The sequence below is a fragment of the Colletes gigas genome, unplaced genomic scaffold, assembly GCF_013123115.1.
Source record: "Colletes gigas isolate AHSC1104 unplaced genomic scaffold, ASM1312311v1 Colletes_gigas_Sc00008, whole genome shotgun sequence".
NCBI classification, from domain to species: domain Eukaryota; kingdom Metazoa; phylum Arthropoda; class Insecta; order Hymenoptera; family Colletidae; genus Colletes; species Colletes gigas.
In genome coordinates this window covers 6,438,511-6,464,750 of record NW_025106637.1, presented here as the reverse complement: position 1 = coordinate 6,464,750, position 26,240 = coordinate 6,438,511, and the positions used below count along the sequence as shown (strand labels likewise).

Sequence of the window (26,240 nt, the reverse complement as noted above, 5' to 3'; positions counted from 1 at the left end):
AGAATTTACAATTTCATTTTTTCAAAACAAATCTTAAATCCTCGGAAGAAAATCAAACAAAATACTAACGTCCTTCGTTTTATATGCGAACGTGTATATATATATATATATCTTTTTTTTGTTTTTTTATTTTGTAACATAATATAATTTACAATTTTAACGCAAATTATAATTTAAACAATTATGATTTTAAATTTTTCAATTTTAAGAATTACGAAAAGACAAGCAATATAAAGTATTTATAACGACTTTTGGCATTAAAGTTTTGTTGCGATAAAAACAGATGTATTCGATATACATACTTAATGCACTTGCATTTAATATTTTTATATTGAACGCTTCTCTAAATATCTTAAGGTTTTCGAATATTTACATTACAAAAATAACAACTTTTTAAGTTTTCGTAATAATGTGTAATAGAGAGGATGGGGCGTGCCGGTCCAGAAAATGGGTAAACTGGACTAGTGATGTCATAAGCTATCTTGTATTCCTACGCCGGTTGTTATAAGGCAGGTACAGTACAGATGTACTAAATGTAGCCGCAAACGTAAACGCTTTATTATTTAAATTTTTCGGTAAAACAGAAAATTAATTATTTGTATACCTATTTACTATGCAACGGAATTACTTTGATAATATTAATTATAAAAAATGCGGAACTGAGGTAACTCCTTTATACTTTTAATCAGAGATAATTAAAACATTTACATCTTATATAGGAATGAAATACAATTTTGTTTGTAACTTCATTAATAACCTTAAAAATGAATAGTATATTGTACAAAGGTAATTATTTAAAAATTTCATCATGTTGGTACGTAGTAGATTTTTTAATTGGAAAGAATCGGACATGATCCTACTAACGATAGAAATAAGTTACATAATAGTAAAAATGCATTACAGAAGCAATGATTGTTCATTTTTAGCGATCAATATTAAAATGGTATGACTTAAGAGATAAAATAGTTGTTTAAAAACTTGAGTAATCAAAATGCCTTTGAGCTTGAAAATTCAGTCTAAATTTCACATTAACATAACAAAGTCCTGAATCAGGTTTCTAGTATGGTCATAAGAATGTATTTTATAAAATTGTTTTCAGATTATGTGCTCTTGGGAGTTATAGATATAGCATGTAAAAATTATTTTTCCATATTGTATATGTTTCTATTACTATTCATATTATATACATTCATATATTTTTTGTATCTTTTCTATTTCATTTTCAAAATATTAAAAATGCTTCAAGACTTAGGATAAAATACTTTTATGTAATTTTCTGACTATTCTTATTTCTAAAGTTTTTGTTATATTTGAAATATTATTGTATGCGCATTCATGCTGCTATATTTTGATTAATTCCGTGTATTAAATGTCTCGATTAAAAATTTTATTTAGCTAGGAACTGTGCAGGTACATATTCATAATGTCATGCATGTTTTCTATTGGTAAGCCAGGACTGGGACTAGCTACGCTGGCGTAGGTCGACGCCGTATGCGCTCAGTCAGTTGCGCGCCGGTCGGGTGTGTGGATGGACTTGTGTGGATCGTTATCAGTGGTTTTTGGTGTACATCGACAGGTTTTTATGCAAATACTGGGATAAAACGGTGTCGTGGGGTATCCTTACAAGAAGGTAAGTGCATGATTTCGTTCGGTTTCATTTCAAAAACGCGAAAGCGATCATGTTTTACAATCGGCTGTCTCGTGATGGGTAAGACTTTACAGATAAAAATGGCGTGTGCCGCCTTTAGCTTTCTTGATTTCTCTGCTTTAAATCGCTATACGACGTTTCTTCTAATATCACCCGCAACAGCTTTCGAATTGTGTTCGTGTTTCAAGTGTACACGATGTTATTTGCCATGTATCGGTATCGTTTTACTCGAACGATCACTTGAAATGAGTATGAAATCGATCCTGACGACGAACTTATTCACTGTGCGAACAAGTGAATTAGCGTTTTCGTATCACCTTGATTAACACGATTGCCCATAGTGTTTTTGCATAACTTCTGGCGCGATACGTCGAATTCATAATTTAACGTATTTTATCATTTTCGTATTCTTCTGGTAATAAAAGCACGAACGCATGTCCATTGCGGTTATGCGTTCATTTATAGCGCTTTAATTTCCGCTACACGGTGTCCCCTGAATGGTTTTGTCCACCTGTCAAGACACCCTATCTGTTGCTGACCTAATTTCGCTTCCCACTGAAAATCTGTCAGGCATTGTGCTAACGATGGAAGATCAGTACATCGAACGTTTCTTTTTACTTCATCGTTGACCTAAAAAAATGTTCACCTGTATTTCACAAATTCGCGACACTTGCACGAATAATTATATGCATTTTCTAGTAAAATGAGAATATTGTGTAAGAATTTGTACCGTATCTTGGATTTTACAGTTTCATTCTATTTTTACGTTAAAAAACGAGTTCGTGGAAATGCTATTACGAAAGGTAATCTAATCATTCTAAGAAACAAGTACGTATCTATCCTTTATTTCGATAAGTCTATAATATATAGATATTCGATTATAGTCTCTTAAGCTTTCTATTTGAAATCATTTTTGGACGCATCATGTTCGTGAAATGTCAAACCAAAGAAATTTAAAAAAAAATCCAACCGTTTACATGTATATGTATAATCTGACACCAGTGCGCATAATAATAATAATGATATAATCACGCCGTATAGTTCTTTCGATTGTAATGATGTTATAAATTGCCACAGATTGTTCGGTGCAAATGATTTCGCTGGGATACCAAAGTCGCTGCTTAATTATTATAAATAACCTTCGAATTGCTCGTGTATTGTCATCGAGTTATATATGTATAAAGTATGATATCAGAGAAAGCATTTATTTCGTCGATTCTGAGTATATAAAGATCCTGATGTCACCCGATGGTCAAAATAATCAAATTCGATGAACGAAAATTAGATCTACGATCGTTTAACGAATCTTTCTTCGATCAGGCAGTTTCTTTGGTTTCTAGTGGTGTTGTGTTTACAGTTACGTCACCGTTGCCGGGCTTGGGCGTGTGCGCGTCTTTGGCATAAATTAATAAATTAGTGTCGTGCCGATCGCTTCTTCCGGATTGCGTTTTCCGCAACATCTGGCTTTTCAATCGTACCGGAACAACGTACGTTTGAGTATTTCGTACAGTATATGAATCATATATATGTACTATACGTATTCACAGAAACGTATCCGGTTTACTTGGGCGTCGTGCAACTTCCATTCGTTAGCAAACAAAACACAAGAATTTAATATTTAAAGACATCGTCATTAAATTATAATGTTGTCGAAGTAATTGGAGAATTTATTCAGGTGTAATGTACTATATTGAAGTTCTACGTGATATGCTATTCAAAATCAGAGTCTAGCACATTTAATTAACGAATAACGTTTATAAATTTTAGATCCGTTTCTAAACAAACTTTAACTCGCAGCCTCGCTCGTTGGTAACGTTTTTATGAGAAAGATTTGTACGAAAGACAGTTTACTAAACCCGTGGACAAACGGGACGTAAATCTTTGACTATATGGTCTGTTCTAGTCACAAGAATTTCTTGGAAGCGATAAGTTAAGGTTCGGAACAGAACCAATCATAATATTTTGTAATTGCCTCCCCGTCGTTCTACGATACTTCGACTCGATACATTGTATCTTATTTTTGACCAAGTAACATAAATACGGGAATTTATTGCGACCGTTGATACTTGAGAGATTTTTGGTTCTTGTTAAAAATGCAGTACACACTTTAGCATGTTTTATTTCGACACTTGATCTCGCATTTTATTTAAAGGCACTTGTTAACTTATTCTAAATTCGCATTTTTTTTTTTTAGGCGGATTTCAGAATAATCTATGGAAGCGGAAAGAATGAAACGAAGAGAGTAATATTTATTATTTGACAAACGAAACATTTGTTCAGATCAATCGTTATCGTGATCATTTAATGAAACCGATCGAGGATATCGCTGGCGTTAGTATGTTCCCAGAGAAATCGTTTGCATGTTATTTACTGGAATAATGAAATAATGGAATATTGTTATTTGAAACGATTTGATAATGTGAACAATTTTTATTTATAATATATTTAAGGATAGGAAAATTTTAGTGTACAGTTCTAGCATACATACCGATAACTCGTACAGTTTTCTCGTTTTCTTTTCTAAAAATCTCGTAAAATAGTCAAATGGCACGAAATTCTTAGCAATTTTACTAAATTTACAACACAGAAAATAATACGTTATTTTTTATGTATGAAATAGGTTCGTAGAATTTCAATTGTTACAGAATCTATGACTATGATAACACTATCTGTACAAGGTATTGTTCTAAAACATGTTATCAGCGTTAAATTTGTTAATAACAAAAGGTATTGGTAAAAAGGGCGGGTCAATGTGACCCGGTATTAATTGAACGAAATTTTTATCTCTTTGGCGATTTTTTCCGAAGTGAAAATCTAATTTGATTCTGTTATAATTTTATATAAATTTTAGGGAAACTGGCTGATAAAAAACAGCGAACGTAGGAAGATTTGAGGTGTAAACGGTGCGTTGTGCGAACACGTTGTCCAAGTAAATGACGGAGGTAACCAAACCGGCCGACAGCAGATTAACGTAAATGCGGACGTGACGTAGTTTCGTATACAGTAGCAACTAGCTCTATGCACAGAGTGCTACTTCCACAGCCTTAATCGACGTTTTTTCGGCCTTCGTACTTCAATCTCTTCCTATAACGGTGTTCCATGAATGGATGTCGATATTTCAGGTGGTTGAATCTACATACTAAAATAATTATGGCCGATTAAAGAAATTAAATCAAAGTACTCGCCTTACGTCTTAACACTTTGACGGCCGCTGTCACGTATACGTGACTTTGCGAGCTAGTAGACGCTGGCCACTGTCACGCGTGCGTGATCTACTGTATCAGTCACCATTTCATCATACATTCAACTTATTTGTTGAGGTTACATTTATAATTCCTTATAATAATACTTCTAGCATCTTCGTGTGTCTCACTTTGGTCTACAATATCAGCGATGACGGACAACGGTCTTCGCGTGATACGTGCGGCCATTAAAGTGTTAAGACCAGGGACTTAATACCGGTATTATGCCAGCAAATCTACACAGAAACCGATTACCGGAAGTCGAAATGCAGAAAAGTATATTTAACATTGGTACCGGACTTCCGAGAATGTTCACTTGTTTTACGGACACATTTAGACTTGGCCATTGTCGCTCCACAACTGATGAATCATTCCCGATGCACGTTCAATTCGTCAAACGTAGAACTCGGTTCTACTTGGTTCATCGTTCACTTTGGATGTTCATTTTGGAAGCAGTGCGGACGAAAACAATGTTTACACTTTTCACGGTGGATGAATCATCCGGAATGTGCATCCAAAGTGTAAAGTTTAGATTCGCCTTCGGTCTGACGAGCCTTCACGCTCTTGTTACTAAACTCGAGGACCGATATTCATTTGTCTATATCCCACATCTTCTTTATTACCAAGTCTGTTATTCCATTCAAGTATAGGATAAATGAAACTTCAGTATGAGAGATCGACAACGTAATTACTATAAGAAAGTAGTACCAATTGTCATAGGTATGCAAATCTATCGAAGATCGTAGGCATCGTTTGCTTGATCAAGATATCGTTATGGTAATGGTTCATGTCGCCTCCTTATTCATCGATTTGTGAAGGTGTTTAGGAATGTCGCTGCTGTTAGAAGAACAGTCTTTTCGACGTATAACGGTTAAAAAATAAATTTAATTTTATGTTCTTATTAGGATTCTTTTCCAAAATCCAGCGTTTATCTTGCGTCTGCATTAATTTAAAGAAGTAAAGCAGTAATGTTCGTTTCAGGAATACATACAAATCTGTAGTCAAGTAAAATTTTCATGAGGTTCGCTGAAATCATTTAATTACGTAACTCGATGATAACTAGGTATGTAACTAACGTGATGCAATCATTAATGGAAGTAACCTGTGCCATACGGAATCTTTATCGAAAAGTAAACGCGACCGGAGACCTAATCTGTATCGAATCTAAAAAATAATGTAAACCAAAGTGTTTTTATCTGTTCCGTTCACCGGTGCGTATCGTAAGAATATATATTTTCAGATAATTGCGGTAGTATGTATTTATTTTTAATAATTCTGCCGTTGCAGAAGGCGTATTATGCGACTGACTTCTCTCGTCTCTGTTATCGATCGAATTAGCTTTACCCATAGATTAAATCTGCTTTCAGGAATCCCTGCAAGTGTCCAGGGTTTTGACCTTTTGTCGCGGCGCGTCGAGTCATCCTCGATAAATAGAAGAGCACAGTGTGCCAAGGAATTTCAGGCATATCAGGAAATATCATTTACATAAATAATGTTTCCAGAATACCGCTACCGATTATAAATACGAACTTCACTTGGACGGTTTACGTGCGACTTTTAATCGTAGAATAATTTATTTCACGCTGAGTAAATGTTCTATTCCCAAGCGTCGAATAATACGAAAATAGACATGACTTCCTACTAGTGAATGATATTAATAAAATCTGCACGTTTGCACGAAGAAAAAACGATTTTCAGAGAATCGATTGTAGACAAACCGTAACAAAAAGAGAGTATCAATATTTATTTTTTCTTGCGAATTTCTCTCAACGATAATGAACAGTAGAAGTAGCGAATAAAGTCAGCGATCACGATCCATACCGCAACAGATAATAAAAATAAAGATGCACTGTGTGTTTAGTGCTGTTCAAAAGATCGGTCATCCAACAGCAGAGTGACTCATAAATTATTTTTAGCTTTGCATGGCAAAAAATATACATACTCGATTCCGTGTTACTTTTACTGAATTTTTATTTATAATTAGCTTTCGAAGAATCGTTCGGGGTTTGTTTGAATTAGTAATTTTCTAATCATTGCCGTGATCGTCGAGTAATTAACGAGTCGTTAAAGCGAACGAATAACGAATAACAGTATAGGTTTTAATACATCGTTGCTTCGTCTACTCAATATTCGAGTCAATGCATCGTTTAGTTCCGCTCTTAACCTCATTAGCCGACGAACCCCTCTTCCGAGGCAAATAAAGTCGCATTGTTGATGGCATCCTTCGGACAGGGCTGTGGAGAATCAGGTCGACATACCTTCGTTTTCTTCATCGGCTATTTCTAAATTTCCCTTCGTGTCTCGTAACTTGTTCGATACATGAAAAAAAAAAAAAGCTAAATCTTATTCGTTGCGTACTCAAACCACATTGATAACGTACAAGAGTATCGTGACGTGTTCGCGTTCGTGTTCGTATTCGTTAATTTGTTTTGTTATCGACCGTCTTCTAATCGGTCTTGCACTTCCACTTGGCCGCTCGACCGGAAGTCCCGTCGAGCATTCGAATATCTCGTTGCACGCGTTCACAATTAAATTCGACGATCGATGACCACTCTTTTTCGTGAACGAACGCGTAAAGACGATCACTTTTTAGTGTATCGTCCTGTGTACAATATACTATATTGCGAACCATTGGCGCCACGGTGACTCCAGTGGAAAATCAATAGCCCCGACGCTCTGTGTGTTGGTTCGCGGCGAGTTCATCTTACCTTTAGCGCTGCGCCGTCTACAGAGCCGCGGTCTTTTGTACGGGATGAGAAACAGGTTCACACACGAGCCGCTCTAAATGCGACTTAACATGCACAGAGAACCGATTAAACGGCAGATTAACCCTAAACTCATTGCGTTCGACGAAGGTCCGGTTGCCTGATATAGTTCCCACCGGAATTTCATCTTGCCTTTGTTGTTCGTCCACTGCCAATTTTTCCGAACTGCTTCCCTGTTAGAGTTTCTCAACACCCGCGAGAGCAGCCCGTGGAAACGCGACCATTTTCAACGCTTTTTAATCGATACGATTCTTACACGATTCTTAGAACACATGTTCATTACTGTTTCATTTCTTTCAGCTAAAAATAATGAGAATTACGTGTACCATGATAGATACTTGATAGAATGGAAATGGATCAGAAATCCCCTTTCGACCTAATTTCATATATCATCGAGAAATTCAAGGACCAAGAAAACGCCCGAGAACGAAAAGAGAGTGACGTAGGCACGAACGACATTCTTAAGGGTCTGTCGGACACTTACGGTAAATTAAGAGCAATTACAAGAAAGAAGCAACATACGTAATGAGAATTGTCGGAGAGAGAAACCCCCGGCAAACCGAGAGTACGAAAATTAGTGCCCCAGCGACGAGTGGGCGAAATGGAATGAATCACAAAGTGAACGACACGATAATCTCGGAAGGTTAATTTTACTATGTTGTTAAGTTTACGATAGAGTCGTTCGTTCGTTACAAAATACTTGGAATGTTTCTTTCATGTAAAAATGAATTGAACAGTAACTACGAGTTGACTATGAGCATTTCGACGAGCAAGCGCATCGAAATCAGCAATGCAGACGTAAACCGATCCACGATTGGATAGAAGTACCTCGCGGAGGCGCATGAAATTCGAAAGTACCGATATTTCGCGGCATCGGCGACCCCGTTCGAGTCCCACTCCTCGAGCAAAGGTTAAATACCGTGTCCAAGGAGCCAAACACTCGAGCGAGTTTGTTCTCCCGTGCACACGGCGTCTACCTGTTTAAAGTAATTTTTCTAAACCGTGGGGTATCGGTGTCGTCCTCTGCAGCATTCTCGGTTCTCTCGAACTCCTTTGGATCTTTTCTTCTTGTCGTCACTGAGCTAGCGGTGAAATGTCACCGTCAAGCAACGTCGCTCATATCGACTTACTGTGGTTTTCCTTGAGTTTTTGCACGGCTACCCGCGCGAACACACCGACAACGTGTCGAGTTGCGAGCAACAGTAGGACCATTGATGGCAATCGTCGAAGGGCTATGTACTTGTATACATTGCATCATTCGTTTACCGATACGTCGTTGAAAACGATCAAATTATAGTATTATTTAATACTCGTTCCCTCTCTCTCTTTTTTTAATAGCACGTATCTTTTTCTGTTCCACCAAGTAAATAAATAAACAATGTATTCCAGTTATATAGCAATTTTATAGCAGTTATCAGTTTTATAGCAATTGTAATTCGTGCATATATGGTACAAGGTTTTCAGTAGCGTTCGATCTTCGTAGCGACGCCATTGGTGAATATTTCGCACGTGTGACATCATTCGCGTGATGTAATCACTCGTCCAGGAGCTCCCACGCGCTTTGAGGACGTAACGTTACGCGTTGTCGGTGCGAACTCCCTGGAAATAAGCTGTACCTAGATACGTGTACTTGTCAGTAGAGCTCCGACCATAGTTGGCCAAATTTGATTTCAGAATAGCGAATAAAAATTTTTAATCGATTGGTAAACTTCTATGTACGTTTCGTTCGGTAAATTCGTTTATTAATTAGAATTTATAGCGGAGCAAAATGTGTAGTTACACAACCGCACGAAGATCGAGGAATCTTCGTTTACAGTTGTGTTTTGAATAGATCGTGCGTATTGTTATTCAGAAAGCACGTTACAGACTGAAATTAGTCACGCTGTTGTACCATTCAGGAATTGCACTTTCGTTCGGCGTTGATCGCGAAACTTAATTGTAAAACGTTGGTCCGATTAAAATTGTTATCTCACGCTCGACGTAAGGTACACATAAAATACATAAGATAAAAGATAAGATTACTCTGCAATTCTTATCATCGTGAAGGTTACGAGAAGCAACGGCGCGGATACTTAATTATGTTGCAGATGGGAAAGCAATTAGATGTAAATAACATACTAGTATCTCGAAATGCAATTATTTCGTTTTGTTGATCGCATCGCGTATCCTGGTTATTTATTCAACGTGGTATTAATAGTATTGTATTCTGTTGTGTTTCAGGAGCGCCCTTTCGCAGGGTAAGACAGAAGTGAGTTGTTGGTCCGATTGGCAAAATGACGACCGACATCTCGGTGGTGCGCGGGGTTTGGGACCCCACACTACAACAAGAGATTGTCGATGAGTACGAATACGACGGGGGAAACTCGAGCTCGAGACTTTTCGAACGTTCACGGATCAAAGCATTAGCTGGTACACGATACTATCCTATTTTCCCAACTCTTTTCACAAAAATTTAGAGCAGTCGTAACATCGATAACATTTTGGACAAGTTATTTATGACCGATAATCTATGTATTAACACTTAAAATGGTCGCACGTTTCACACAAAGACTGTTTAAATTTGATGAAAGCTCCCTAACTGTTTTCCAACCCGATATCACTAAATTGAACACTTTGGTATTCAAATATTTGCATAGTTTTATCATTAAGCAAACGTATAAATATCGATTTTATGGACTGTAAAAAAATGTTGATAAGGTTGTGTATAGTTTGAGGGGTAAAAGTTGTGAAAATTGATTCAGAATCATTGTAATCTTCTATTCAACAGAGAGTAATTTTGTATTATTTTTTACAAACCAGGTGAACGTGAATTAGTACAAAAAAAGACTTTCCAGAAATGGGTGAATTCGCATTTAGTTCGGTGTTCGTGTCGAATCGGCGACTTGTACCTGGACCTTCGGGATGGGAAGATGCTCATAAAGCTGTTGGAAATTTTGTCCGGGGAACGTTTGCCGCGGCCGACGAAGGGAAAAATGCGAATTCACTGTTTGGAGAACGTCGACAAAGCCCTGCAATTCTTGCGCGAGCAAAGGGTGCACCTGGAGAACATGGGATCGCACGATATAGTCGATGGAAATCCTCGTTTAAGCTTGGGTTTGATCTGGACCATCATTCTCCGATTCCAAATTCAAGACATCACCATCGAGGAAACGGACAATCAGGAGACAAAATCAGCGAAGGACGCTTTGCTCCTTTGGTGTCAGATGAAGACCGCAGGATATCACAACGTGAACGTACGAAATTTCACCACGTCCTGGCGCGATGGGTTGGCCTTCAATGCGATCATCCATAAACATCGTCCTGATCTGATTCAGTTCGACAAGCTCTCGAAATCGAACGCCATTTACAATCTGAACAATGCGTTCAACGTGGCGGAAGACAAGCTTGGTCTCACGAAACTCCTCGACGCCGAGGACATATTCGTCGACCATCCGGACGAGAAGTCGATCATCACCTACGTGGTGACATACTATCATTACTTCTCAAAGATGAAGCAGGAAACCGTTCAGGGGAAAAGGATAGGCAAGGTGGTGGGCATCGCGATGGAGAACGACCGCATGATCCACGAATACGAGAGCCTGACCAGCGATTTGTTGCGCTGGATCGAAGGCACCATAGAGGCTCTGGGCGACCGTAGATTCGCGAATTCGCTGGTCGGCGTTCAGTCTCAGCTATCACAGTTCTCGAATTATCGTACCGTAGAGAAGCCGCCTAAGTTTGTCGAAAAAGGTAACCTGGAGGTGCTGTTGTTCACGTTGCAGTCGAAAATGCGAGCAAATAATCAAAAGCCGTACACGCCTAAAGAGGGCAAGATGATTTCGGATATCAACAAAGCGTGGGAGAGACTGGAGAAGGCTGAGCACGAGCGGGAGCTGGCTCTGCGAGAGGAACTGATTCGTCAGGAGAAATTGGAGCAGTTAGCCGCCAGGTTCAATCGAAAGGCCAGTATGCGTGAGACTTGGCTGTCCGAGAACCAACGACTGGTCTCGCAGGATAATTTCGGTTTCGATCTTGCCGCGGTGGAGGCCGCCGCCAAGAAGCACGAAGCCATCGAGACCGACATATTCGCGTACGAGGAACGTGTCCAAGCGGTGATGGCTGTCTCGCAGGAGCTCGAAGCCGAGAACTATCACGATATCGAGCGTATCAACGCGCGCAAGGACAACGTACTGAGACTGTGGAACTATTTGATAGAACTGCTTCACGCCAGAAGAATGAGATTGGAGCTATCGCTGCAGCTGCAACAAAACTTCCAGGAGATGCTGTATATCCTCGACAGCATGGAGGAGATCAAGATACGTTTGCTGACCGACGATTACGGCAAGCATTTGATGGGCGTGGAGGATCTTCTGCAGAAGCATTCCCTCGTGGAAGCCGACATAAACGTTCTAGGAGAGAGAGTGAAAGCCGTGGTTCAACAGAGTCAAAGATTCTTGGAGCACGGCGAAGGGTATCGACCGTGCGATCCAACGATAATCGTGGAACGCGTGCAACAGCTCGAGGACGCGTACGCAGAATTGGTCCGTTTGGCCGTCGAACGTCGTGCCAGGTTAGAGGAGTCTCGCAAACTTTGGCAATTCTATTGGGACATGGCGGACGAGGAGAACTGGATAAAGGAGAAGGAACAGATCGTATCGACGGGAGACATCGGTCACGATCTGACGACTATAAACTTATTGCTGACGAAACACAAAGCTTTGGAGAACGAAATCCAGTCGCACGAACCGCAACTGATGTCCGTGGACGCTGTCGGGAACGAGCTGGTTCGTCAGCAACACTTTGGCTCGGATCGTATTCAGGAGAGGCTTCAAGAGATCCTGGGAATGTGGAACCACCTGTTGGACCTGGCCGCGTTCAGACGAAAACGGTTGGAGGAGGCTGTCGATTATCATCAGCTGTTCGCGGACGCCGACGATATCGATATTTGGATGTTGGACACCTTGAGACTCGTTTCGTCGGAAGACGTCGGCAGAGACGAAGCCAATGTTCAGTCGTTATTGAAGAAGTACAAGGACGTCACGGACGAGCTTAAGAACTACGCTACGACGATCGATCAGCTTCACCAGCAGGCTTCCGGTCTCGGCGAACACGACGCGAAATCGTCCGAGGTGCTCGAGAGACTGGCCTCCATAGACTCGAGATACAAAGAATTGATGGAGTTGGCCAAGCTGCGTAAACAGAGACTGTTAGACGCGCTGTCTCTGTACAAGTTGTTCAGCGAGTCGGACGGTGTCGAGCAATGGATCGGCGAGAAGAACAGAATGCTGGAGACGATGGTACCCGCCAAGGACATCGAAGACGTCGAGATCATGAAGCACCGGTACAACGGCTTCGAGAAGGAAATGTACGCGAATGCTTCGCGGGTCGCCGTCGTAAATCAACTGGCGAGGCAGTTGTTGCACGTCGAGCATCCGAATTCCGAGCAGATAGTCGCTCGACAGAACGAACTGAACCAGAAGTGGGCCGAGTTGAGGGACAAGGCCGAGAACAAACGCGACGAGCTGAACTCCGCGCACGGTGTGCAGACCTTCCACATCGAGTGCCGCGAGACCGTGTCCTGGATCGAGGACAAGAAGCGTATCCTCCAGCAAACCGACAGCCTGGAGATGGACCTGACCGGCGTGATGACTTTGCAGCGTCGACTCAGCGGAATGGAACGCGACCTGGCAGCCATACAAGCCAAACTGGACGCCTTGAAGCTGGAGGCTCAGAACATTCAGCAGCAGAACCTGGAGGACCCGGAAATGATTCGCGAGAGGATCACGCAGATCCGTACGATCTGGGAGCAGCTCACTCAGATGCTGAAGGAACGCGACGCCAAGTTGGAGGAGGCGGGCGATTTGCACAGATTCTTGAGAGACCTCGATCACTTCCAGGCGTGGCTGACCAAGACGCAGACAGACGTTGCCAGCGAGGACACACCGACCACGTTGGCCGATGCCGAGAAGCTGTTGACGCAGCATCAGAACATCAAGGAGGAGATCGACAACTACACCGACGATTATCAGAAGATGATGGAGTACGGCGAGACGTTGACCAGCGAGGCTGGCGATGGCGACACGCAATACATGTTCCTCAGAGAGAGATTGAACGCTCTGAAGATGGGTTGGGAGGAGTTGCACCAGATGTGGGTGAATCGGCAGATCCTGTTGTCCAACTCGTTGAATTTGCAAGTATTCGATCGCGACGCTCGTCAGGCAGAGGTCCTTTTGTCTCAGCAAGAGCACATTCTCGCCAAGGACGAGACGCCGACCAACTTCGAGCAGGCGGAGCACTTGATCAAACGGCACGAGGCTTTTATGACGACGATGGACGCGAACGACGAAAAGATCAATTCCGTTGTGCAGTTCGCCGGAAGACTTGTCGACGAGGGACACTTCGCTGCAGATAAAGTCACGAAGAAGGCCGAAAACATAAACGATCGTCGTCGTATTAATCGCGAGAAGGCTAATCAGTACATGGAGAAACTCAAGGACCAACTGCAGTTACAGATGTTCCTGCAGGATTGCGAGGAACTGGGAGAATGGGTGCAGGAGAAGCACATTACCGCCCAGGACGAAACTTACAGAAGTGCCAAGACCGTGCACAGTAAATGGACGAGACACCAAGCCTTCGAGGCGGAGATAGCCAGCAACAAAGACCGTTTGCAGCAGTTGCAACAGGCCGCCGAAGAACTGATTCAACAGAAGCCGGATTTAGCCAAGATCATCAATCCAAAGGTGGCTGAATTGGCCGATCAATTCGAGGAACTCGAAACCACCACCCACGATAAGGGTGAACGGCTGTTCGACGCGAATCGCGAGGTACTGATACACCAGACTTGCGACGACATCGACTCGTGGATGAACGAGCTGGAGAAGCAGATCGAGAGCACAGACACCGGCTCGGACTTGGCGTCCGTCAATATCCTGATGCAAAAGCAACAGATGATCGAGACTCAGATGGCGGTGAAGGCTCGACAGGTGACGGAACTTGACAAGCAGGCCGAACACCTGCAGCGCACAGTTCCCGAGGACAAAATGGAGGAGATCAAGTGCAAGAAGGAAAAGGTCGCTCAGAGATTCGCCCAGTTGAAGACGCCTTTGGTAGATCGTCAGCGTCACCTCGAGAAGAAGAAGGAGGCGTTCCAGTTCAGGCGCGACGTCGAGGACGAGAAGCTCTGGATTGCCGAAAAGATGCCACAGGCCACCAGCAACGAGTACGGGAACTCGTTGTTTAACGTACACATGCTGAAGAAGAAGAACCAGTCGTTGCGTACGGAGATCGAGAATCACGAGCCCAGGATCAACTTGGTGTGCAACAACGGGCAGAAACTGATCGACGAGGAGCACGAAGACAGTCCTGAGTTCCAGAAGCTGATATCCGAGTTGACGGAGAAGTGGAAGGAATTGAAGAACGCCGTGGACGACAGGAACAAGCATCTGCTTCAAAACGAGAAGGCGCAACAGTACTTCTTCGACGCAACCGAGGCGGAGTCGTGGATGAGCGAGCAGGAACTGTACATGATGGTAGAGGATCGTGGCAAGGACGAGATTTCTGCCCAGAATCTGATGAAGAAGCACGAATCGTTGGAGCACGCCGTAGAAGATTACGCGGAGACGATTCGTCAGCTGGGAGAAACTGCGAGGCAGCTTATCAACGATCAACATCCACTGGCCGATCAGATTGCCGTGAAGCAGTCGCAGGTGGATAAGTTGTACGCTGGATTGAAAGATCTGGCCGGGGAACGACGAGCCAAGTTGGACGAGGCGCTCCAACTCTTCATGCTTAATAGAGAGGTGGGCGATTTGGAACAATGGATCACCGAGAGGGAACTGGTCGCGGCAAGCCACGAGTTGGGCCAGGATTACGACCACGTGACACTCCTGTGGGAAAGATTTAAGGAATTCGCTCGAGACACGGAAGCGATAGGCTCCGAAAGAGTTGCCGCGGTGAACGGAATCGCTGATTCGTTGATCGCAACCGGCCACTCCGACGCGGCTACCATCGCCGAATGGAAGGACGGTTTGAACGAGGTCTGGCAAGATTTGCTCGAGCTGATCGAGACGCGAACGCAAATGCTCCAAGCCAGCCGCGAACTGCACAAATTCTTCCACGATTGCAAGGATGTGCTTGGAAGGATCCTAGAGAAACAAAACGCCATGTCCGACGAGCTTGGTCGCGATGCTGGCTCTGTGTCTGCTCTTCAACGAAAACACGGTAACTTCATGCAGGATCTGTCCACGCTACAGAGTCAGGTATCGCAGATCCAGGAGGAATCTGCCAAACTTCAGGCGAGCTATGCTGGCGATAAAGCTAGAGAGATAACGAACCGCGAGGGAGAAGTGGTGGCTTCTTGGAACAATCTACAGTCGCTTTGCGAGGAAAGAAGAACGAAACTGGAGGACACCGGCGACCTGTTCCGTTTCTTCAACATGGTCAGGACTCTGATGATCTGGATGGACGACGTTGTGCGTCAAATGAACACGTCCGAGAAGCCACGCGACGTTGCTGGCGTCGAGCTTCTGATGAACAACCATCAAAGTTTGAAGGCTGAGATAGATGCCAGAGAGGATAACCTAATGGCGTGTATCAATCTCGGAAAGGACTTGTTAGCTAGGAATCATTATGCCAGTACTCAAATCAAGGAGAAATTGGCAGCACTCACCGATCATAGGAACGCGTTGTTGCATAGATGGGAGGAACGTTGGGAAAACTTGCAGCTAAGTATGTGCATAATATTAGAGAATATTACATCCAATGTCTCATAAATGACTGTAATTTCTTTTTTGAACATTTCAGTTTTGGAAGTCTATCAATTCGCTAGGGATGCAGCAGTTGCCGAAGCATGGCTAATTGCTCAAGAACCATATCTTATGAGCCAAGAACTCGGCGTAAGTAGTATTGACGATTTATTTCTTACTATCTATAAAATTTCAATGTACTATTTTTTCAATTATAAATCGTTGTAGCACACTATCGACGAAGTTGAGAATTTAATTAAGAAACACGAAGCATTCGAAAAATCGGCAGCTGCGCAAGAAGAAAGGTTTAGTGCCTTGCATCGACTTACCACGGTCAGTAGTTTCGTGTACATAATAAGAGCTGCAGGAAATCTTATTTGCATTACTTTGTTTAATTGATTGGAAACACGTGATGTTATAGTTTGAGTTGAAAGAATTGAAGAGGAGAGAACAGGAACGAGAAGAAGAAGAAAAACGTAAAAAAGAAGAAGCAGCAGCTGCCGAGGCAGCTCGGTTAACTAAAGCTACGCCAGTAACTAGTCCGGATGAACCGCCCAGTGAAAGGTATACTGAGACTTTATACTGTTATCGTTCGTTTCAATATGACTGCGTAATCGTTAATTAAGTAGAGAGTATTCGACCAGTAATTAAATTATAGTGTACTGGGTTCTAAAATTGAATAATAAAAATTAAAATTTATTAATTCATTTTATCTAATTATAACGAGACATAAAATTTTATTCAATACACAAAGTACTAATGAATATACTAATCTTTATGCAATAGAGCCGAAGCTGAAGGTGTACCCAGTGGAGAACGTCCTGTCGGCGAAGACGAATCACATGGTAAGACAATAACTTGTATCGCACAATATATTAAAAGGCATTTTGATAGGAGTGTTGTACTTATCGCATTGCAAATTTTTATTCTACTTCCGCAACGCATTTGAAAATGACAATACGTATAACAATATAATAGTTAAAAATAGTTTGATCTTCAAAGGTTCTAATTTCGTTGGAAGCTTTGGTTACAATCTTTTTCTGACTAGACAAATTAAATAACGTCTCACGATAACAGTGATTAATACAGGAATGATAATCGCCGAATGCTCGATCGAACTACAAAAATGAATAAGGATATTTCTTTTTTTTATATATATTTTTTATTGTACTACTAATACAGTGTGTATTATTACGGGTTTGCTTGTTACGTATCTTGTATACTTAACTCTCAGGCGACTGGTTTTACCAACTGGTTTGTTTGGATAAGCATGAAATTGCTAACAGCACGTTTATTTTTGCCTTTTTCCCCCCGAACCTATTTTCGAAATTGACTCCGTTCCATCGAATATCCGGTTATTCTGATCGTAAATCCTTTCTCGATGCACCCTAAAATGCGGCACGGAATGCACAAACCACAGTGGCACATCGCAAGGCTTCCACACGTACACCACAGCCTCAAGATAAACCCAAGGAAGGTGAGTGTTCTGACGACATAAATATTGCCCTTCTTGCTCTAAAAATTATTTCATCATTGAATTTTTGCTTTGACAAAAAGGTATATTTGTCTATCATTGTTCCGAGTATCACCAAGCAGTGCATTATTTCTCAGACACTTATGCATCGATCAAGCATATTTTGTGTCCGCCGCATTTTTCTTTCTATAACTCATGTGTATTTTGTTTCATTTATCTACGACTACCGAGTTCGAAGGATTAAACAATTTTTTTTTCTTTCAATATATAGAGAAATTGTTAGAAATGAAATGGGTGTAGCGTATGTTAATTTTATTGTCCGTAATTACGTCACTTTGTTAAATACCAGTGTCTTGTTTATATAAAATGATCGATACTACCATAAAAAGCAATAATTTGTTCTTGGTTATCGATTCTATTCTTCTTGCGTTGGTGTTATTGTGTCTTCTTCTATAAATGAAACTCTGGTATTTCATGATTTAAATTAAGTTAAATTTTACATACAGATCCCGCTACTTGATCCTTTAAGCTGGTGATGGGTCTAAGATTAAATCATTTATTAATAGCAGGCGTTTTGCAGCAAATTCTCCTTTTTCCTTTTCGCACTAATATTAACCCGTATTGTAACAAATATTTTTATTTCCTAAACGAACGTAATTTAATTGAAACTTTTGCACAATATAGGTTGAGGCGTGCATTTCACAAGAATTTTAACTCTTTCAGCATATTCGTAGGACAACTACGTCTACCCGCTGTAATCATAATTGTAATTATTTATTTGCTTTTATTAACACTTTATAACAGGTGGAGGAGTCGCTCTAGCTCAGCTACAACACAACTATTTAAACTAATATTATTCGTTCTTTAAATCTGATTAAGTAAGATTAAAAATTACAAATGAATCTCTTCAAATAATGATTTTGATACGTATGAGGAGAAACTAATTTTTCGCTAAAAAGAAAAGGTAAGCATACGTAGTAACCAAGAAAACGTTGTATTTGAAGGTGTGTTGTATGTTTCAAATTACGCTCATTTGTGCATAATATTTTCTTGTAACAGCAGATGCTTTTTTTAGATTAACTTGTTCATTAATTGCGCACTACTCTATCTGCATCACTCATCATGTCATCTCTTTCTCAATCATTAAACCCTTTAAGTTATTTATGACGAGTATTCTTGCTACCAAGAGTAAATAATATCAGTTTGCAGTAGTTTCTTTTCTCTTTAAACGTTGTGGTTGATATTCGACTCGTAATTAAAATTTACATAACTTGCAACGTGTAGTTATCGTACAATTGTCATAAAGTAGAAGTTTCTCCTTCGCCCTTTCGATTAGTATTTAATTCTAAACTCCAGCATGATAAAATTGGTATCTGGTATGTAGTGCATGCTCAGAAACCTGCACGTCTATCTGTGCGAGGAGAAGAAATGCCATCTGCAACGCCCTTGTCTACGAAATCTGCACAGGGTCTATCCAGTCCAACAAGTAAGTCTACTTAAAGGATCACTAATCACTTTATTCATCGTTGTCCAAAAAGAAACAAAAAACTTTACAAAAGTCGTAAAAGAAATATATCTAAAATCGAATATTTATATTTTACCCGATCGAAGTTACACCACGATTGTAAATTGGCAATCGTAGCCTATATCATATGTTCGCGATTATGCAACGCTAAAGTAATTTGGTTGTCCGTGTGAACTATCCATTCTTTCTCTTGGACCAGCCGGACAAACGCGACCAAATTTGTCCGCGAATTGACAACCTTCCAAGATCCGTAATGCTTCGTCAACGGAACGTGCCATACAGTTTTCGCTGATCGCGACGTGTCTGATTACTTGATACTTATCGATGACGAACAGCGCCTTCAAGGATATACCTTCCTCCTCGTTAAGCACACCGTGCATCTTAGATATCTTGTGATTTTTATCCGACAGAACAGCAATTCTCATGTCGCCTAGACCGCCCTGTTTCCGTGGAGTCGTGATCCACGCTAGGTGGGAATATTCAGAGTCCGTAGATATTGCTACTACCTCGCAACCTTTTGCATCCAAATAAAACCACCAAATTAAATAACGGATGTTTGGTAAAAGAATCCAATATCTGATAAGGATAGTGTTACAAACAGTCAACGTGTTAATTTATATACAGGATGTTCGGTCAACCCTGGAAAAAATTTCAATAGGAAATTCTAGAGGCCAAAATAAGACGAAAATCAAGGATACTAATTTGTTGATTGAGGCTTCGTTAAAAAGTTTTAGAAACATTTTTGGCCACACGATATATTTTCGGTGAAGAATTTTTTTCTCGAAAGTACGCAGGATTTCGGGGGTATGTCTGTCGACCAAAAATACTTGTAATTGGCCCCTGTAACTAAATATATTTTTTTTAGTATGATTTGAAATTTTTTAATTTCGTCTAAAAATTTCAGCACCTACTCGAATTTTTTTCTCGAAAATGGGTAGGAATTCAAGGGTATGTCTATCCACCAAAAATGCTTGTAATTGACCCCTGTAACTAAATATAATTTTTTTATTATGATTTGTCATTTTTTAATTTCGTCAAAAAATTTCAGTATTTACCCGAATTTTTTTCTCGAAAGTGGGTAGGAATTTAGGGGTATGTCTATTCACCAAAAATACTTGTAATTTACCCCTGTAACTAAATATAATTTTTTTGGTATGATTTGAAATTTTTAATTTCGTCAAAAAATTTCAGTATTTACACGAATTTTTTTCTCGAAAGTGGTTAGGAATTCGGGGGTATATCTATTCACCAAAAATGCTTGTAATTAACCCCTGTAACTAAAAATAATTTTTCCGTGAATGATTTGAAAATTTGAAATTTTTTAAATTTAATTCTGTAATAACTTTTTAACGAAGCCTCCGTCAGCAAATTAATATTCATGATTTTCGTCTTATTTTGGTCTCTAAAATCTCTCATTAAAATTTTTCCCAGGGGTAGCCAGACACCCTGTACAAGTAAAAGAAATAATCGAAATGGGTATACCTGATGTTCGGAATTCTTCCAAACGATCGTTAAATAGTATTATCTCTGTAGGACAAATGAAAGTAAAATTGTAAGGGTAGAAAAGTAATATTAAATATTTTCCTTTATAGTCGTTCAGCGATATAGTTTTCATTTTCATATCAACTATTGCAACGCCCGACCAACAAGGCGCACGACTTAATGGTACGGGTACTAGCTGTAATTTCGGTTCTTCTAATGATTGCGGAGGTGCGCAACAACAGAAATCGTTGTCTCCTGCTTCTTTCTCTTCGAAAGATTTTTCAAAAATCATTATAATTATTTGCTGACAAAACTCTTAAAAAATACTATGTTTCTCTAAAAACAAACGTGAACATTGTCGTATTACAAATTCTAGCGTTAAAACAAAAACTGCAGAAGAGACGATCAGTTTTTTTTTTTCATAGTCATGTAATCCGTAGAAAGCTGTTTGAAGCTAAATATTTATTTCCCAGAAATCTCGCATGAGCATGTTGCATGAGTATTTACAGAACAAACTTGAAATTTACATGATTTGTGTAGATGTGATATTATGTAGTAGCGACGTACCCTTATCCTTGACCAATTCTTCTAATTAGGCTCCCAATGTGAAGAGTAAGTAGCTAATAATATCGTGTGTGTTACGTATATCGTTGAAAGCTCCAAAAGGTGGAAGCGGTTCCGAGTCTGGTACTTTAAGACGTAAGGAACGTAGTCGCAGCAAATCGCCATTCAGAAGTTTCCGCTGGAGAAAATCAGCCAAATCGCCGAGTTTAGATCGCAGTGGTGTGAGTGATGATGAACGCAGTATTTCCGGTAAGCAATTCTTTACATGAACTGTCCTTTACATTTCCACCATACTACCCGTCATCTTCCTTTTACGAAAATTTCAAACAATTCATTCATACAACGGAATCTAATACTAGCATATTTTTTAATTTAAGAGTACATTAACAACGTATTAATTAGTAATTTAAGTAAATTAATGAATTCTCTGTTATCCAGTTGTTAATGATTCTGGATAAACAAACCATTTCCGATGTCGAAGAATTACTAATCTTTCTAATTTCAGCCACGTTTGAGTGTTATTATTGAATGAAACTGGAATATTTCGACGAGTACATTTCTAATGTTTAAAATATGTTTTTAAATGATATTGGGACGTGCAATGGGAAATAAGATATCGAGAACCTGGGGGTACAAGAATTATTAACAGCAAGTGACATACTAAGGCTGCATCCTACTAATTGTATGCGATTGGAATTGAATATATTTACAAATGGTGTTGTGCCATGAATGCGTGTATGTTTGGGTGTTTAAGTTGCATTTAATATTATAATTATAACATATTTGGGAGCTATTTAGGTTTTCCAGTTTAAAATCGACGTTTCTGTTATAAATGTATATGATGTACCAGTAATTAATTCTGTTACGTGTTCGCAGCTCTACCGTATCTACAAAGGAAACTGTGGATGTTGATTGTAATGTAGATAATTTTGTCTTTTTTTTTTTTTTTATTTTATTTTTTATTTTTTAATGATTCATCAAGTGAAATAATTCTTTTATGTTTCCGTTCGTATTCCTCGGTTGTTTCACGTTACGTTTCGATTTTTCAGAACAACGAAGTCCTACGGACGATGAATTCGAAGGTGTATTGCAAAGAAAACACGAGTGGGAGAGCACAACGAAGAAAGCGTCCAACCGATCCTGGCACAAGGTGTACATGGTTGTCCGTGGACAAAGTTTATTCGTCTATACTGACCAAAAGTCGTTCAAAGCTGCGCCTGATCAATCGTACAAAGGAGAATCTCCTCTCGACCTGAGAGGCGCGACTATTACCGTAGCGAATGATTACACTAAGAAGAAACACGTCTTCCGAGTAAAGTAAGTTGTCCTTTGGATTGCTAGCAATAAGTTGGTACAACGTAGATAGAATTGGTGATCATCGAACGAACCGTTTATTATGTTTTGCAGATCGCAAAGCGGATCCGATTTCCTGTTCCAGGCCAAAGACGACGCTGAAATGAACGAATGGGTTACAGTGCTAAATCAAGCAGCACAGGGTGCATCGGGTGCAAGTACGTCTAGGGCTCATACCTTGCCCGCGCCCACACAAGCCGAAACCAAGCGGCGTAGCTTCTTCACTCTCAAGAAAAAGTGAGTTTAGAGATAGGAGTTTCTGGAGAAAGTTCACGGTAATCCGCATATGATATCACGTAATACCAACATATCACGTGAAGTAATGAGATTCATGGAACCTGAAAGCAAACGGAGCATCTGTTATCCACGTGCTTTGTCCAAACCTTTTTTTCTCATCATTCGTCTTACGAGCCGATAGCGAGTTTCATAAAATCGTCACGATTTTAATACGCTGTTTCTCATATTTTCATCGTTTACGAACGTTAATTATATTTTATTTCTTTGCCCGAGTGCTGCGTCGATCGGACGTTAACGTAATTAATGTTAATAGATTATTATCGAATGCTCGTTTGGGAGAACCTTGTAAAGGTATTTGCAGGGTAACGCTATGCATCGAGTTAAGTTTTAATATTTTTCTATTTTTGTATTAATTGTCCAGTGATCTAATTTGATAGAGCTCCCCCCTCGCCGTCTGTATCCCTGAAAGTTGAGTAACCAAGTCCATTTCAAGTACGTTTGAAAGTGTAGGTATTAACGGATACTTTGCTTCTTTCCCTTGAGTGTTATTGATCATCCTTATACGAGTGGCAGGTGATCACCTCGGAGCATCAGAATGAATGACAACTAAAAGATTCGAGGTCTTCCCAGTCATTCCATCATACGATTAGTGCTGGCAGACATCCATTTCATTCGATCATATTGCATTTATCATATTTTAGAAAAGCCAAAAAGTAGAAAGTGAAACCAATGAACGTAAGAAAACAGTACACAATTGGAACAACATTTAGTGATTGGCGGTGAGTCGCATAACAAATCCTAGATCATTACCGTCGTACTATTGCACGATTAATTGATCATCGTTTTCCAGTTGTTTTTCTCCTTCTATTCCTTTTTATTCCATTTTTTTTTTCTTTTTTTTTTTTAATTATAATTAGCATTTCGAGAAGTACAAAAGGAATGTTCTTCCAATTGTGAATGCGGAATGATTTACCGAGGTTCTCTAAGCAGGAGAACGTGTATGTGCAGTGCTTACTGTGTTTCATATTCTAGAGGTTCCCTTAGTTTCTGTGAAACTTTGGAGTCGCTAACTACAGTCACATTTCGTTATCCGTTAGGTATAGTTATACAGAATTTGAATCTAAACAAATTTCATTATAAATTTCAGACTGATTAAATTATAATAGCGATTAATGATTCCGATACATTACGCTTAGTGAAAGTATTCTAAAGACTTGAAATATTTATTCAAAGTAAAGTAAAAATTGTCGATTCCTACGACCGACGATTGTTAATTTTTACTTTACTTTCATTGATTTTTTCATTCTAAATGAAACTCAGTGAATTATATAATAATTGAATGTTTCGACATTCTAAACTTCTGAGACTATACATTTGAGACTTGTAGAACGAGTTTATATATCCGTAAGTACGTCAACAATGTCATAAATGTTACTTAAAGAATCGTGTATGAATTAGCGTGAAATCTGAAAGACTGAAAGCAAAGTCCATAAAGAAATCGTTGACTGTCAAAACGGTTTCATTGACACTCGGTTCCGTATTAGCTGATCAACGAATAGCGAGATTGCTAACTGTACCTACTATGTAACAGATTGCTGTATTTTAGCGACAAAACATTTCAACAACTCAAATATATGAAACACAATCGTTTTAACACGTCATGTTTATCCAACAGCTCTCAGTTCACAGGCGCTTCTTACTCGCATTTTTCATTGCTTTCATAAAACGTTTTTTTCGTTCGCCTAGTATGACGTATTTATTATATGCGTAGACACATTACAATGATTATGTATTGTTGTTGGATTATAATTGTGGCTATATCCTTTTTATGATTGCTTATTCATTACATCATTCATTTGTTCATGCTTCTTTGCTGTCGGAGAACTTTCAGAGATCTTCGTTTGTAAAACGTAAACGTTTGTTGCCTTTCTATCGGAGATAAATTGTACATACACGCGATTACCCAAAAGCGTGCAGTTCCCGAGGATCGGAACTGATTCACGCATATTACTTCAATTGTTCATATTTGTGTGTAGCATTCGTATGCCCGTCAGGCCTTGAACGATAGGATAGCATACATTTAGCAGCATCAAAAGATATCTTGAGACGTAGTAATGTTCCCCCAAAATACAAAGGTGGTCCATTTCAATCTATCCATTTTATTATCTTCAAAATTGTTCTTCGATAGAGACAACATTTTTCAATTAGAGATTAAAGGGTACTGAAGAGGATATTTTGCGGATAACTATGCTCTTTCCATTTCTTTAATATTAATTTATATTTTGTCTTGATAATTCACATAGATCTCTCATATAAAGATCATTTAAGATCATAACATTTGATTATTTGTAAGTGGAAACGATGTTATCTCCAAGGAGTCCTTATTCGAACCAATTTCAGTATTTGTTTTAAATACTTTCCTTCCAACAGACAGTTTTAGAGATAAGAATGTGTTAAGGATAAAAATGGACTGTGCCGATGTCGGTTGAAAAATTTTACAAGCCTACCACTCGCATTATTTTAAACAGACACATTATTCTAAATCCCAGAACTCCTATGCGTTAATGTTTTAATTTAATATTCGTTTTGTTTGCCAATTTTCAGCTAAACCGGAGCAGTGAAGTTCGGTATAAGCCGCTCAGCACAACACACGCGTTTAAAGAGAAATGTTTCGTCGCTCTGTGTGGTTAAAGCAACGCTAACATAAGAAATTAGGAGACATACACACGGCCATGGTGTTTTAAAAAATAAATTAAAGGGACGATTTTGACTAAATAAGTCATTTAACGAAATGCCTACATCTCGACTACTATCAGCCACGGAATAATAGAAATAATATTTAAACAGCTGTCTGTATGTGTTAAATATTTCACGCGCATGTAGGCCATTCGAAGTCTATTTGCGTTTTTAGTTCTTCAAGGAATTTTTGGACACTTTGCAATATATCGCTAGCTGAGAAAGTGACACACATTCGGTATGTCCCATGTTAGCGTGATCGAGCGTTTATTCGCTTGGATGTGTTGATCATCAAAAAAGTTTATCGCGCATGCTATTAGTGTACCTCGTTGTCGAACATCATTTTTGAGCCATCTTTTCAACATCTATTAATCGCGAAAGACACAATTTAATTTAATTTAATGCGGTACTATGTTATGTTTGATAATGTGTTCGTAATTTTTAACGGAAATAAAAAATGGCTTTTAAAGCTGTTATTAGATTGCTGCAAG

The 26,240-nt window shown here is 39.6% G+C and overlaps 1 protein-coding gene across 8 annotated transcripts; it reads left to right on the top strand.

Annotated features, from left to right (window-relative positions):
* Positions 1-1,493: 1,493 nt before the first annotated feature.
* On the top strand, positions 1,494-25,754 carry LOC122397069 (spectrin beta chain). 8 transcript variants are annotated; one of them, XM_043395918.1, is made up of 13 exons: positions 1,494-1,630; positions 9,876-10,064; positions 10,455-16,361; positions 16,437-16,528; positions 16,607-16,711; positions 16,800-16,942; positions 17,165-17,223; positions 17,799-17,855; positions 19,237-19,338; positions 21,517-21,672; positions 22,473-22,740; positions 22,831-23,013; positions 25,618-25,754. In XM_043395918.1, exons 2-13 carry the CDS (start codon positions 9,929-9,931, stop codon positions 25,619-25,621), a joined length of 7,212 nt encoding a protein of 2,403 aa, XP_043251853.1. In that variant the 5' UTR covers positions 1,494-1,630; positions 9,876-9,928; the 3' UTR covers positions 25,622-25,754. The 8 variants fall into 8 exon arrangements, with proteins under 8 accessions (XP_043251853.1, XP_043251854.1, XP_043251855.1 ...); XM_043395919.1 differs by lacking the exon at positions 1,494-1,630 and adding an exon at positions 3,019-3,135; XM_043395920.1 differs by lacking the exon at positions 1,494-1,630 and adding an exon at positions 9,344-9,370.
* Positions 25,755-26,240: the final 486 nt, after the last annotated feature.